Raw genomic sequence first — 15,977 nt, forward strand, 5'->3', positions numbered from 1 at the left:
AACTTTTTAATTTTTACTCACCCAGCAGCGGTCCGGGTCTTCAGCGGCAATTTGGCGGCGGGTCCTTCAGTGCCGCAGAAGACCTGGAGCGAGTGAAGGACCCGCCGCCGAAGTGCCTCTGAAGACACAGACCGCTGCCGGGTATTCAAATCGGTCCCTGCAGTTCCTAAAGCCAGCCCTGAAACATCTAATCATAGAATCGTAGAAGAGTAGGACTGGAAGGGACCTCAAGAATCCAGTGTTTCTCAACAACCGGGCTGGTCCTTGAGATTTCCCTGACACAGTTTAGGAAGGCAGCAAGCCAGTCCCTAGTATCAGCAAGGTTGAGAAACACAGATTCTAGTCCTGTCCCTGCACTCAAGGCAGGACATGCCTTCTTTTTTCCAGGCCTAATTTGTTTAGCTTCAGCATCCAGCCATTGGATCTGGCTATGCTTTTTGCTACCCGATTAACGAGCGATCTACTACCAGAATTCTTTTCCCCATGTAAGTACTTGTAGGTCATGATCAAGCCGTGATCTCTTAACCTTCTCTTGGATAAACTGCTAGACAGAGCTTCTTAAGTCTCAAGGCATATTTTCTGGTTCTTGTTCCTCTAGAGCAGAGCAGAGAAGAGGAGATCCCACTGTTATGAGCTGACAAGTTGCCAGAGCAGGCTAGAAAAAATGGTTAGAGCAGTTAACGAAAAAATTGTTTTCTCTAATTTTTTTCCAGAACACTTAGAAATGTTTTGATTTTTCTGAATTAAAAAAAAGTGTATTTCCCGTCCCCACCAGCTGTCCTTTTTGCCTATTGCAACTGACTAAAGTGGATGGGGGAGGTGAAAAACATCCCAAAATGAAAAGGATTTGGTCTCTGTTCTTTCTGGTGAGGAAAAAACAAAACAAAAAAAAGAAAATTCCACCACATGGTGAGAAACAGCTCCGGCCCCACAAAGGATGGAAGGGGAAACTGAGGAACAAAGAAGGGATGGGACTTGACCAGAAAGTCACTGAAAGAGCCAGGAATAGAAGCCAAGTGTCCTGATTTGCCGGGGCTGGTGCTTTCAAAGCAGGAAGATTAAGGTTCAGTCTTTGCTCCTATGTTGTCCTGGAGGGCTCACGGGGTCATTACCCCATCACACAAGGCAAAATTCTCCACAGTGGAGCTCAGCTTGGATTCTCTTTCAACATTTTTGATTTTTTTAAAAAGCCATTTTATGTTTTTAAAAAAAGAAAGTTTCAGACAAAAAGTTCCAACTGGTTCTCTTAGCCAAAACTTTTCCCGTGCCCCCGCCTTCACCTCCCAGCTGGCAGCGCTCTCCAAAGGGGATGGGTGCTGGAGCTCCAAGGAGAGAGAATTAGGTGGTTTGTCGAGCAATTTGGGTCAAGTTTGGTTACTGGGGGGCATTACTCACTGTTCTTTGTTTTGCAGATGAGCAAGTTTCAGTTCCAGCTGCTTATCTTTGACTTTTTCAAACTGAGAGTTCTCAGCATTCGAGCTCATTTCTACTCTGTTTCTCAGCTGGTCTTGTGCAATTTGGGGAAGTGGCTAGCAACTGCTGACTTTGGTGTTTAGAAAGCACCTCAAGGGTGCCTGGCGCTTACCAGACAAAATTAACAGGGCGTCCCCACTGAGGAGCGTTCAGCCTAAGATCTTGTCTAGATTGGGGATTGGACCCTGTTATAACCCTCAGGGCCAAGGTAGCTAGACAGCTGCAAACCCGTATTGTAGCTAGGCAAAGCTGTCGTTTGCTCTGGTGCAACTGTAACATCGACAGACCCTGGTCATCGGCGGGTGGGATCGAACTTAGGACCTCTGGAGCTTAGTTCATGGAGAGGCGGCTCTAGACATTTTCCTGCTGTTTATTATCTGCCTAGCAGACCCTAGGACAGTGATGCTCAGACTGAGGCTCGCGAGTTGCAAGTGGCTCTTTGCTGCATCTCCTGTGGCTCTTTGCACTGATATTAAAACACTGGGTGATTTAATTAGTAACCAATCAAGAGGCTTTTACCGTGTTATTAACCAATTGTAGTTGATAAAATAATAATACCTGGTCAGTGGTTTTGCTGTGCGCATAATAGATATACTAAATATTTCTCATCGTGCTGTTTAAATATGACACGATAATACTATAGTCAATGACACAATGAATTCACACGGCTTTGGCTCTACTGGGTAATGGCGATCGCTAATTTGGCTCCTGAACCACTGAGGTCTGAGTATCACCGACCTAGGACCTCATAGTGTTTGTTTATTGCTATAGAGTGTAATACAGTAGCACCTAGGAGCGCTGACCTCAGACCAAGACTTCATTGTGCTAGGCACTCTGTATTAGGTGGATTACAGTAGCGCCTAGATGCCCCAGCTGTAGACCAAGACCGCATTGTGCTAGGTACTGTACCTTATTTATTAGGTGTATTACAGTAGCGCCTGGGAGCCCCCAGATCTGCATTGTGCTAGGCCTTGTACAGACACAATGCTGGGCCCTGCCCCAACCTAAACATAAGACAAGAGGGAACAGATGACTACATACCCCAGGGTCAGTCCTGGGGCCGACTTTGTTCAATATCTTCATTAATGATCTGGAGGATGACGTGGATAGCACCCTCAGCAAGTTTGCAGATGACACTAAACTGAGAGGAATGGTAGATATGCTGGAGGGTAGGGATAGGAAAAAGAGGGACCTAGACAAATTAGAGGACTGGGCCAAAAGAAATCTGATGAGGTTCAACAAGGACAAGTGCAGAGTTCTGCACTTAGGACGGAAGAATCCCATGCATTGCTATAGACTAGGAACCGAATGGCTAGGCAGCAGTTCTGCAGAAAAGGACCTAGGGGTTACAGGGGACGAGAAGCTGGATATGAGTCAACAGTGTGCCCTTGTTGCCAAGAAGGCTAACGACATTTTGGGCTGTATAAGTAGGAGCGTTGCCAGCAGATCGAGGGACACGATCATTCCCCTTTATTCGACATTGGTGAGGCCTCATCGGGAGTACTGTGTCCAGTGTTGGACCCCCACGCTACAAGAAGGTTGTGAAAAATTGGAAAGAGTCCAGCGGAGGGCAACAAAAATGATTACGGGGCTGGAACACATGACTTATGAGGAGAGGCTGAGGGAACTGGGATTATTTTGTCTGCAGAAGAGAAGAATGAAGGGGAAATTTGATAGCTGCTTTCTACTACTTGAAAGGGGGTTCCAAAGAGGATGGATCTAGACTGTTCTCAGTGGTACCCAATGATAGAACAAGGAGTAATGGTCTCAAGTTGCAGTGGGGGTGGGGGGAGTTTTAGGTTGGATATTAGGAAACACTATTTCCCTAGGAGGGTGGTGAAGCACTGGAATGGGTTACCTAGGGAGGTGGTGGAATCTCCATCCTTAGAGGTTTTTAAGGTCAGGCTTGCCAAAGCCCTGGCTGGGATGATTAGGTTGGGGATTGATCTTGCTTTGAGCAGGGGGTTGGACTAGATACCTCCTGAGGTCCCTGCCAACCCTGATATTCTATGATTCAATGAAATTGTATAGGAATTTAAACAGCACTAAAAAGAGGTGAGATTTGACTTTCTGGTCTCTTTTGCAGTTCAGGGAACTGTAGGCTTAAGAGGATATTTAGTAAGAGAAATGGTCAACAGTGGCAGATTTGTCTTCAAGTTCAGCAGCTTTGGCATGGTGCGCACGTGTTGTTGTTGTTGTTGTTATGACTAAAATGTTATAAAATACCCTGTAGACAAGCCCTCCTGATCTATAACCAACATTCTGGGATGGCCACATGAGGCGCAGGGATGTGACCAGAGGAGAGGTCTCAGCTCTTTGTGATTTTGTGCAAAAATTCATGAAAGAAGTGATTTTTTTTAACTTTTTTTTCTTTTCTCCATATCAATTTGTTTTCCAACAAAGTGCTATGAAAAAACTTCAAATCATGCCCATTCTACACTTTGGTTTTTGCCGTCTCAATGAGATATTTTAGAAAAGTTTCAAACTCCTGTTAAGCTGAACGTAATGATGCAGCTCTGACGCTGGGTGAAGCAGGCCAAAAAGGGGATTTTCGGGCCAATGGGATTTGAAATTGAAATGTTGTTATCCCAAATTGGGACAAAAAGTTAAAATAGCTAAATTTGGTGTGGTAAGAAATATTCTGCTTTGGAAAACTCAAAATGACTATGTTGTTCTAGCTGTGTCAGCCCAGGATACGCAATGTTGAGTTTTGATATTATATTATATTTATATTTAGAAATGAGGAAGTCAAACCAAAATGTTTTGGAACTCTTCCATTGAAAATTTCTTAGAAATTGTCAGGGGGTCCAGCAAAATGTTTCAATTTCAACCAAACAAACTTTTCCAACGGCCAGTTGTTCCACAGAGAATTTTCTAACTGGCTCTAACCACATGGCTGCTACCACTACACCAACCTAATGCAGCTGGCCATTGGGGCTGACTCGGTGGGTGTTCCAGGGATCAAACACTCACCAAAAAAACCAGGGGGTGCTTAGCCAGATTGATCTTTTGTGGGCCCTGGTGCCTGGGCTGTGGCCCCCCCTCTGCTCCACCTGTGCACTGCCCTGAGGCCCCACCCCTGCTCGGCCTATTCCCCCTCCTCCGCCCCGAGACCTAGGGTGATCAGACAGCAACTGTGAAAAAACGGGACAGGGGATGAGGGGTAATAGGCGCCCATATAAGAAAAAGTCTCCAAAAATGGGACTGTCTCTTTAAAAACGGGACATCTGGTCACCCGACCGAGACCCCACAGGGCATCTTTCCCTTGAGGTCCTCCCGCTGCTCTCACGGGGGGAGAGGGGACAGAGAGGAGCATCCAACTGGCAAAAACAAAATTCAGGGTCTGTAGTTGGGGTTTTGGGTCTCATTAACATATTCAAAGTGCCAATGTGCACCTGGAGGGAATTTCTGCTCAGTCCTGTGCACCCAGGAAATTGCCTGGGTGCCTCTGAAAATCCCACTCAATGCTGGGTGCTCAGGCAGTTAAAGATGAATCAGAAACTAGCTTAGAGAACATGCTGGGTGCCCAAATGTCAGTGAAGGAGGACTGGGACTGGGACTCAGGACATCTGGGTTCTAGTCCCTGCTCTAGCATTGCCCTGCTGTGTGACCTTGGGCAAACTGCTTCCCTGATCTGTGCCTCAGTTTCCCCTTTGTCTCATCTATTTAGCTTGTGAGCTCAGTGGGGCAGGCCCTGTCTTTCCCTCTGTGTTCATGCAGAACCCTGCACAACAGGGCCCTGATCTGAGCTGGGATCTCTAGGTTTTACCATAATACTGATGATCACTTAAACCCCAAAGGGGTGGTCCCAGCGACCGTTTGCACCTGTCTGAGCTTTTGAAAAAGCTGACCCTGCTAGTTTATTTTTTAACTCTCTCCAAATCATGTGCTGTAGGGTCTGGGAAGGGAAGGAAAAACACCTGATTTTAGTGGTCCGGGGCTGGGGACTGAAAATCAGCCTGCAGCCGTAGTGAACATCTCTATTTTGATACAATCACAGTAAAGGTGAAACCAGAGGTCCTGCCATTACCCCATTCACAGTCCCATGTGCCAAACCTGGCAGGGTAAACAGAACTCCTTCTTCTCGGCATGCAGTCAGAGCAGGAAGGGTGTTAGGGTTCACTCAGGAGCCAACCTTGGGAGAAGAATTTGGGGGAATTCTTGCTGCCTACTGATCAGTTCAGGATTCCTGCCTAGAAATCTCCACCAAGTGAACTCCCATCAGGTATGTTTGACTTTTTCTTTTTCCTCTTTCTTTGTTGTATTTGGAACAATGTATTTGAGGAATTTTGCTTGTAGAGAGTTTCCATTAGTGGACACCCACGTGTATCAGTCTTGATTGGTCTCCTTTGAAAATCCAAGTCCTCTTCAGCTACATCTCTCTGGGCCAGATCCTCAGCGGGTGTAAATCAGCTTCGTTCCAGTGACCACAATGGAGTGACACCGTTTACGCCACCTAGGGATCAAACTCATTGACCTCAGTGAAACTACATCAATTCCCACCCCAGCTGGGAATGTCTCTGACTTTCGCTAGCTCTATCCCTCCCTCCGCGCTGGATCACTTATCCCAGGCTCTGATGCCCATGTCCAGGCCCAAGATCCAGTTCAGGAGCTGTGGAAGTAGCCGGGTGATATTATCCATTGACCCAGCTCTCTTTTCCTTTCAAGTCTGTTGTTGTCGTATGGGGTTCCAGGAAGCCCCTTCCCCTGCCCTCTTGCCCCCAAGGTACAAGCTGCCAGATGGCTCAGTGTGAGAGCTGCTGTAGGATCAGGATTTCCTTCTTGACACTTGGCTCGTGGCAGCGAGAGTGGAGAAATCTCAGCAAGTCAGTGTCAGATCTCTTGCACCATCACTGAGTGGAGGAAATTGAGACACTTGACTTAACCACGCAGATATTATCTTTCACCAGCCTGCTCTTTTTTTTCTCTCCACCAGCTGGGCAGAATGAAGCTGTTAGTTTGTATCTTCTTGGCCTCTCTTGCTGCTGCTGCTACTGCACATCTACACACAGACCCGACGCTGGATAACCACTGGGAGCTCTGGAAGAAAACCTATGGCAAGCAATACAGCCACAAGGTAGGCTCTGTGCAACTGTGGGGTTAAAGTGGAGGAGGGGGATTTCTGTCACCATCTCCCCTCAGGTCAGCAGGTATCTGGGATCTTAGCATGCCAGCCCTATGCCAGCTCTCACTGAGAACGCAGCCTCCTGCTCTTCTCCTGGAGATTGCAAAGCTCTCTCTGCTTTCAGAAGTGTATTCAGTTTTAATGAACATTGGGCCCTGTATGTACCTCCAACTTGCCTAAACCATCCCGGGGTTTAGCTGATTTCTTAAAGCGTGTTTTGTTTGGGATATATTAGAGCCAGATGAGATTGTTCATAAAACTCTTATTTTATTTATTTATTTATTTATTGTGGAAAAACACAGACTCTGGTTGACAGAAACAATTGGGGAATTTGGCTCAATTTTGGCAATTTTTTTCGATCAAATAAAAAAAAAATAAGATGGAAGGGTGGGAAAAAATGGTTCATTTCAGCATTTAATAAATGAACTGTTTTGACTTTCCTTTTGGAAAGCCATTTTGTGTTGGCATTTCCCTCCGTTCTATTAACAATAACGAAATAAACAGGTTTTAAAAGCCGCAAATTGAAACAAAACGTTTGACCCAAATCCAAAAATCTTCAACTCATTTTCAAAACATTGTTTGGTTTGGCTACAAGGTGTCATCGCTGTCCTGGTGGCAATTACATTCTGCCAGGCTATAATTCCCCCATATGATTTAACTGGATTCAGTGTGATTCTTCTCTTTTTGTCCTACCCTGTTGTGTAGTGTTGCTGTGTGCTGTCAAAAAGTTGCTGCACACCACCCCAGAACTGGCCACATTTTGAGGCTGGGGAAAGACTCGGTCTTGCCATGCTTAATGTTTTAAGACTCCCCTTGATTTCCCAGGAAGTTTTGCTTCAGTGAGTGTTGAGCGGGCAACGTTTTTGCAAACCCCTATGACAAAGCGTAATGCCGTACTGCTCACCCAAGCGTTACATTTTCAAACAAGACCCTTTCTGCTTTCCCCCTGCATGCTTGGGAGGAGCTCTGGGACCAATCAGTAAAGCTCCTTCAAGTCATTACCCACCTTCAGATCCCTCCTCAAAACTCTCCTTTGTACTGTGAAGCCTACAAAAACTTGCTGGATAGCTCCCTGGTGCGTTGGGACCACTGCTGATCATACTGACCCAGTGTTATCTCATTCCTTCCCTGACCCCCCATTGCCCAGTCTGTATCATAGAATCAGGGAATATCAGGGTTGGAAGGGACCTCAGGACGTATCTAGTCCAACCCCCTGCTCAAAGCAGGACCAATCTCCAACTAAATCATCCCAGCCAGGGCTTCGTCAAGCTGGGCCTTAAAAACTCCTAAGGAAGGAGATTCCACCACCTCCCTAGGGAACCCATTCCAGTGCTTCACCACCCTCCTAGTGAAAAAGTTTTTCCTAATATCCAACCTAAACCTCCCCCACTGCAACTTGAGACCATTGCTCCTTGTTCTGTCATCTGCCACCATTGAGAACAGTCTAGATCCATCCTCTTTGGAATCCCCTTTCAGGTAGTTGAAAGCAACTATCAAATTCTGCCTCATTCTTCTCTTCTGCAAACTAAACAATCCCAGTTCCCTCAGCCTCTCCTCATCAATCATTTTTGTTGCCCTCTGCTGGACTCTTTCCAATTTTTCCACATCCTCCTTGTAGTGTGGGGCCCAAAACTGGACACAGGACTCCAGATGAGGCCTCACCAATGTCGAATAGAGGGGAATGATCATGTCCCTCTATCTGCTGGCAATGCCCCTACTTATACAGCCCAAAATGCCGTTAGCCACTTTGGCAGCAAGGGCACACTATTGACTCATATCCAGGTTCTCATCAGGGCCGCCCAGAGGGTGGGATATTTGCCCCAGGCCCTCTGAATCCTCTGAGTGGCCCTGCTTCTCGTCCACTGTAACCCCTAGGTTCTTTTCTGCAGAACTGCTGCCTAGCCGCTCGGTCCCTAGTCTGTAACAGTGAGTGGGATTCTTCCATCCTAAGTGCAGGACTCTGCACTTGTTCTGGTTGAACCTCATCAGATTTCTTTTGGCCAAATCCTTTAATTTGTCTAGGTCCCTCTGTATCCTATCCCTTCCCTCCAGTGTATCTACCACTCCTCCCAGTTTAGTGTCATCAGCAAACTTGCTGAGGGTGCAATCCATGCCATCATCCAGATCATTCATGAAGATATTGAACAAAACCAGCCCCAGGACTGACCCTTGCGGCATTCTGCTTGATACCAGCTGCCAACTAGACATGGAGTCATGGATCACTACCCGTTGAGCCCGATGATCTAGCCAGCTTTCTATCCACCTTATAGTCCAATCGTCCAGCCCATACTTCTTTAACTTGCTGGCAAGAATACTGTGGGTTCCTGAGGGATAAAAAAGCGCTGTGGAACTATAACTCATTTATACTGCAGATGGTTTCCTCTGGGATACTGCATAGTAAGCTGGGGGCTGTGCTTTGGTTCTAGAAAGAGGAAGGGGAACGGCGCGTGACCTGGGAAAAGAACCTCAAGCTTGTTATGCTGCATAATCTCGAGCACTCACTGGGGCTGCATTCCTATGAGCTGGGCATGAACCACCTGGCAGACATGGTAAGTTAAAAAAATATCGCTACAGACCAAGTGACTGGGCATCTGGGAATTATCTGTATTTCCCTGGGGGCGTCGTGACCAAAGAATGTAACTGAATCAGGGGCAGAATAAGCTCCGGCCACTCCAGGGTCAGGATGAGTCCTGCAGAGGTCGGCCCACAAACTACAGCGCCCCTGTGCGTCCTCCAGCAGCAATTTACCCCATCACTGCTCCCGAGAGCTGTGCAAATCTTTGTTCTACTTACTTGGGTTGGGGGTGTGTGTGGGAAATCTGCCATCAGGGGGGTAGTCCTGATTTTTTAAGTGCAGGTACTCCATCCCCTGCTAGCCCGCTGCTGGTGTGACCCTCTTCCCCCAGCATGTTTCTGTGTCAAATGGCATCCTCCAAGCAGTGTGACCTTGCACATACAGTGCATGTGAGCTCAAAGGTGTGGGAATTCCATTCCCACAGGGTTCCTGCTTCTCTACCTTACTGTGTCTGCCACCCTCCCTTACCCCCATGAGAAATGTCACATGTGGAATAACACACAACTTGTCTGCTAGGCCATTGCAGGTTAAAGTTGTTCCTTTAACTGAAATTGCAGGGGACTGTGCCTCAGATCCTGTTACTGCCAACGCTAAGCATTCAGAATGTAGGAGTCAGGTGCCTAAAATCATGTGGGGGTTAAAAATTCTGGGATTTAAAAAAAAGTCTAAGTCTGGGGGCTCTTTTTATTTGCCTCTGGGTTTTGCGCTTTTAAGGGTTATGTTTTCCTGCAATTCTCCACAGATGGAAACAAAAAAAAAATGCTGAAATTCTTGTGCAATCTCACAACTGCCTCCCCTCCACATTGGTGCTTTAAGGAAAACACCAGATATTGTGACACTTTCAATAAAATCAAGAGACTTGGCAATGCTGGTGCTCCTGGGTAGAGCTATGTGAAGAAAAGATTTTTTTGGTTTAGTGGCTGAAAAATCAATCAATCAAAAGTTAGTTTCAGATGGACCTGAAATGGCAATGGTGAAATGAAAAAAAGATGAAATCAATTCATTTAGGGTTGGACAACACGATTAGTTTAGTTTTCTAGATTGTTTTACCTTTTAAAAAAAGAAATAAATGAACTGGCAGTAAAACTTGAACTGAATTGAATTTTGAATCCAAACATTTGGGCTAGTTTTGAATTTTTTTTTCCCAGCTGAAACAATTTTGCAAATTCAAGGTGAGTTCACGCAATGTTTCAATCGATCCAAATATGCATATTTCAGACAAAAAACATTTATTTTTGTCTGAAAACTTTACAACAGCACTAGTCCTGAGTTCGATCCCCAGCTATGTCCTGGGGGAGGAGGATTAGCACATGGAGAATCACAGAATCCAGAGTTCCCGCCAAACAAAGCTACAGCATGGGCTGATCCCCAGCATTCAGGTGTGCTCATATTTTTCACTGATTTTTCACTGCATAAAGGAAAACACTGTATCAATGAACAAGAGTTGAACCTAAGCTACAGTTTGTATCTGAATATCCCCAGTGTTCGGGGCCAGTCTGTACATCGAAGGGGACGTCAGTCTGAATGGGTGTGTGTGTTCTTTTAACTAGACCAGCGAGGAAGTGGTTGCTTTATTAACTGGAGTGAAAGTTCCCCACCGATCTGACCGGAATTCCACCTACAGGCCTCGCCCTGGCAGCAAAGTGCCTGACTCCATGGACTGGAGGGACAAGGGATGTGTTACAGATGTGAAGTATCAGGTGAGAAGCTCAATCTGTTCCCCTCCTGACATGGGTGCCCATCACAGCAGTGGCTGAGCGCATCTCTCTGGTTTTTCAGGGGTTCTGTGGCTCCTCCTGGGCTTTCAGTGCTGTTGGTGCCCTAGAAGCTCAGGTGAAACTGAAAACTGGAAAACTGGTGTCTCTCAGCACACAGAACCTAATCGACTGTTCCAAAGCATATGGGAACTACGGCTGCCTGGACGGATATATACCCAGAGCCTTCCAGTACATCATCGATAATAACGGCATTGATTCAGATGCTTCCTATCCATACACAGCTCAGGTGGGTATCCAAGTTTCAGACAGACACAGAGAGAGTCTGTCTACACTGCACACTAAGCCTGGGTTCTGACTCAGGTTTGAACCCAGGCTCCCCTTCCATCCACACACAAATCAGTCTGATTCACATCAGCAAGCACTCAAGCCCGAGGTTCTAGGACTCTGCTGAGAGAATGGGTCAGAGTCCAAGTCCTGCTGTGACTTGGGTCTAAACCATGTCATTTTGCAGTATGGACGCTGCTGAAGCCGCAGACCGAAGTCAGAAAGTCTGCATGGTGCAGTTAGCATGGCTGAGAGATCTGGATCCAGCAAGTGTAAACCCAGGTTTACAATGCAGTGTGGATGCTCAAACCTGGGCTTGGAAACACTGGGTATGTCTACACTGCAATGTAAGCACAGGGTTTGAACTCAGGCTCAAGCCTCATCTCCCTTCCATCTACACAGAAATGGAGATAATCGAGGGCTTGGACGCAGGAAGGTGCAAGCCTGGGTCAAGCTGGGACTCGGGGTTCAAGCCCTATTGGTTTGCAGCACAGACGCAGCCCCACTGTATTTATGCTCTGGGAGTCCACCCAAAGTGTCTCACAATCCCACATTTTTTGTCCTCTGTCCAGTCAAGTTTGGTGGACAGTCAAGATTTCCCATGGTGCACTGTGAACAAAGGGCTGGAGCGGCCACATTTTGTGAGGGTGCTAGGAAGTGTGGGATACAGTGCTTGGACTCTGCCCTGCATAACGCAGTGTAGACGGTGGAGCCCCAGGTTGGGATCCAGGGTTTGACAATTCCTAACCTGGGATTACAAATGAGTGTAGAGGCTCAGGATCCCATATTTCCCCCCTCCCCCTGGAAATGTCAAAATGCACCATTTGGGCATTTCCAACATGAACCATTTTGACAGCTCATTCTGAAATGACATTCAAAAGGTTTCATTTGATCAGAATGAATTTTTTTATTTATTTTTCGTTTCAGTGAAAAAAAAATGAAAAAAATTATGCTTTGATTTGAAACAAACAGACTTTTTAATTTTTATTTTTCCGGGTAAGTCACTGAACTGAACAATCAATTAGTCCCTCAGCTCTGATCTCGATGGCCAGAGGCAGAAGGAATGCCCCAAAGGGAGCAGCAGTGGTCTAAGAAATGAGAGGGATTCAGACAATGGAGGGCAATAGAAGGGTGATAAAAAAAAATATTGTGAGTGGGTCAGATGTTCATACCAGAGGCTGAAATGTCCTTGTTTCATCTGCTCTTTGCCCCTGCCAGTCTGGAACGTGTCATTATAATCCTGCCACGAGAGCCGCCACCTGCTCCAACTTTGTTGAGCTCCGGTATGCCAAGGAAGCAGCCCTGAAGGATGCCGTAGCCAATATTGGACCTGTATCCGTCATCATAAATGCGGCAAAGCCTTCGTTTTTCCTGTATAAGTCAGGTACGTTCTCTAAGCTAGAACATCTCCTGCCCAGTGCAGTATGTAGTTTGAAGCAGCGATGCCTTTGCTTTCTGTGGACTGTCTCTTTAAATTTGAATTGGAATGTGGAAGAGGTTGCTATTTGTTCTGCAGCATGTTACTGAGGAGACGTGCACATCGTGCTCTTCCTATGGAGACCTGGCTTTTGTTTCTTGTTATTTCCTGGAATCTTTTGGACCCTCAATACATTGCAGTAATTATAAAACAAAAGCCCCAGGCGGGTGAAAGCATGTTTTGCGAGTGGCTCCATCACGTGACCGCTTGGTTCAATGTGTGTTACATGTCCCCCTCTGGCAGCTGGCTAGAGGATAACAGCCTAGTCCTGCTGGAAGCTAATCTCTTTTTTTCTATACATATGGCATGTCTATACTGCATACCACTGCTGGTGGTGTGCAGGGGAAGTGTAGCTATACACAGCAGCGAAAAGCAGGCTGTGTCCGCACTGCGCTGTGTAGCTATGCACAGCAGTGGAAGGTTCTGGCACTGGAGGCAGTGGGAGCTGTCAAAGTTTTCCCCACTACCTCCCGTTGCTGGAGTCGTTCCCTACTGCAGGAAAAGGCCACAGCAGCAGGGAGGTAGCAGCCTATGACACTGCTAAAAATAGCAGTGTAGATGGGAGAGGCCTGCTTGGGCGTGTGGAGAGCCATGTAGTGCATATACCCTAAGGGTTCAGGTGTGTCTTTACTCCTCTAAGCCGTCTACACTGCTGTTTATACCTGTGTGGAGTGTATATAGTCTATACGCTGCCATAAGGAGTGTGCAGTGTGCACATACCCTAGACTGGAAGCTCTTTGGGGCAGGGATGATGTTTTTGTTCTGCGTTTGTACAGTGCCTAGCGCCATGGTGCTTGGTCTATGTCTGGGGTTGGCAGGTGCTACTGTAACACAGATTAATAATAACAACAAATGACCGGAGATGCTCCTTTAGCTCAAAAGGTGATTCAAGGGCTAATGACCCCAGGTTCAAATGCTGCTGGTATCTTACAGGGTGTTATTAAAATAGCACCCCAGTGTGGACCCTTCACTCATGTTAATGTAATGCCAATGCACTGGGGTGGGCAGCAGGGATTGGGACTCCTGGATCTTAACTCATGAGCCTTTCTTGCTGGAGCTAAAAGACCTAACCTGTTTTAGAAAAGGCTGTGGCAGGCTCATCAACCTTTCTGTGGCCCAGGCACCACCAGAGGGAGACAGAATGCCCCACCGAGCGGGCGTGGCTTATATTAACCTGTGCTTTTTAAAATGTGTTTTGTGGGTTGTATTTATCTTCGCCCTAGCGGGCACTGTCCAAAGGCACTGAAACAATTTGTACAGTGAGGATGCTGAAAGTCATTGAACCAAACTGTAAACCCTGTATATAATGGGAACCACTTCAAGCCAGGGGGTGTGGCAGCATCCCCAGCTCCCATGGCACCGTCAGACATTGTGGGGCTAATTTTATGCTGCACCAGACTCAGCTCAGGTCTGCTCTAAAATGGCCTTCAGCCCAGTTCTGGGGTTGAGACGGTTTGTGGGATGATTTAGGCAGCCTTGGGTGTTGCATAAGATATGGCAGCCCAAGTCAAGCTACCCGCTGGGAGCAGCGTCTCACAGACTTGTTGTAGACTCTAACCCCAGCTGGAATGCCCCCTACTCCAGAGCTTCCCGAAGGGGGCCTCCTAAGACAATTTGTGGCTGTCTGACTCGGTTCCTGTTCTGGGGGAATTCTCCCCTGGCTAGATTTGGGGCTTTTAAGGAAACATTGTGTGGGGACCATAGTGGGAGGAAGATTCCTTCCTGGTGTTTACGGGAGTTGGGATACTGAAATAGCTCAAGGGACGGATGGGATAATGGAGGCTTTCATTGCTAGGGAGTAGTTCAGCTGTACCAGTCAGACGTCCTTTTCTAGTTGACATCTCTTTGGTGGCCTATAGAGGGTCTGCATCTAGTTGTTGGGGGAGGTGCCCACCTTACACTAGCCAAGTTGGCCGCCTCAGTAGGAGAGCCAATGATTGTACAGGCCATGAAATTAAACTTTCCAGTGGACAGTGTGCTGCACTGGGGCTTAGGACAGCTGGGTTCTATTCCCAGGGCAAGTCACTGCCTGCTCTGTGCCTCAGTGTCCCCATCTGCACAATGGAGATAATGAGACAGACCCGCTTTGTGACCTATTGACAAAAAGAATTGAGGGATTGTTATTCTTACCCCCTTACAGGAGACCAGGTTGGAGGCATGTTGGTACCATGTGAGTGCTGTTGCTCAAAACAGCTTTACTGAACAGAGAAGTCCCTGCTGGGTTTTTTTCCTCCCATGTGATCGCACGTTCTTTCCTTCCAGGAGTCTACGATGATCCACGTTGCACTGAAGAGCCAAATCATTCAGTTCTAGTTATTGGCTATGGCACCCTGGATGGGAAGGACTTTTGGCTTGTGAAAAACAGGTAAAAGAAAATCCATCACTGAGCCTTATTTATCTATAGAACAATGTGCTCCTGAGATATGCGTGCGGCATGAGTAAGCTGTGTAGAGCTGTGCAAGTATGTGTCTGTACTAGTGTGAATTGGATGCACTTTGTTAAACAGCTCGAAACGTGAAAATGGGGGAGGGGAACCCTGCCTATAAAGAAGGATGTTTTATTCTCTTAATGTTTAATTCTGTGTTATTTCTCTTTCCAACAGCTGGGGCATAAAGTTCGGTGACAAAGGGTACATTCGAATGTCCAGGAACAAAGGAAACCAATGTGGGATTGCCAGCTATGGTTTTTATCCACAAATATAGAGGGATGCTCTGCTTCAGAATGCACTCTGGAGAAGTGGTCTGTTAAACTGCTAATCTTAGCCTTGCTGTAATCTAGCTGCTCTGTTGGAGAACAATGTATGGGCTCTAATGGCAAAATCCTCCCATCAGATCCATCTGATGGATCTGAGATAAGCAGTCGAAATGATGAATGTTCGTGATTGGTCTGGTCCAGAATTTGGGCACTTTTAGCTCACTCTCCCTATCCCGCAGGGGTGTTTGTAATTGATTAATGTCTATGCATTGCTTTGCGCATGTGAAGTGCTATTTCAGTGCCAAGTATCGTCACTGCTGCTGTCTCAAAATGTGTTGGAGTGAAGGCCGTGTCACCCGGATATAACTAGTCCAGGAGTTGGCAACCTTTCAGAAGTCGTGTGCCGAGTCTTCATTTAGTCACTCTGATTTAAGGTTTCGCATGCCAGTAATACATTATAACGTTTTTAGAAGGTCTCTTTCTAGAAGTCTATAATATATAACTAAGCTATTGTTGTTGTATGTAAAATAAATAAGGTTTTTAGAATGTTTAAGAAGCTTCATTTAAAATTAAATTAAAATGCAGAGCCCC

At 46.5% G+C, this 15,977-nt stretch overlaps 2 protein-coding genes across 2 annotated transcripts in view; both read left to right on the top strand.

Annotated features, from left to right (window-relative positions):
- The first annotated feature begins 5,654 nt into the window (after positions 1-5,654).
- LOC127038372 (cathepsin S-like) overlaps positions 5,655-15,977 on the top strand; it is a 37,712-nt gene continuing 27,389 nt past the window's right edge. Inside the window, exon 1 of the mRNA XM_050930951.1 lies at positions 5,655-5,698. The gene's annotated coding sequence lies outside the window, so the exon portion shown is untranslated. The remainder of the gene's footprint in view (positions 5,699-15,977) is intronic.
- LOC127038374 (cathepsin S-like) lies at positions 6,409-15,889 on the top strand. Its single transcript, XM_050930953.1, has 7 exons — positions 6,409-6,550; positions 9,025-9,147; positions 10,724-10,873; positions 10,953-11,177; positions 12,434-12,599; positions 14,955-15,057; positions 15,295-15,889. The coding sequence occupies exons 1-7, from the start codon at positions 6,419-6,421 to the stop codon at positions 15,392-15,394; spliced, it is 999 nt and encodes a 332-aa protein (XP_050786910.1). The 5' UTR covers positions 6,409-6,418; the 3' UTR covers positions 15,395-15,889.

Source organism: Gopherus flavomarginatus, chromosome 20 (assembly GCF_025201925.1).
Source record: "Gopherus flavomarginatus isolate rGopFla2 chromosome 20, rGopFla2.mat.asm, whole genome shotgun sequence".
Taxonomy (NCBI): Eukaryota; Metazoa; Chordata; order Testudines; family Testudinidae; genus Gopherus; species Gopherus flavomarginatus.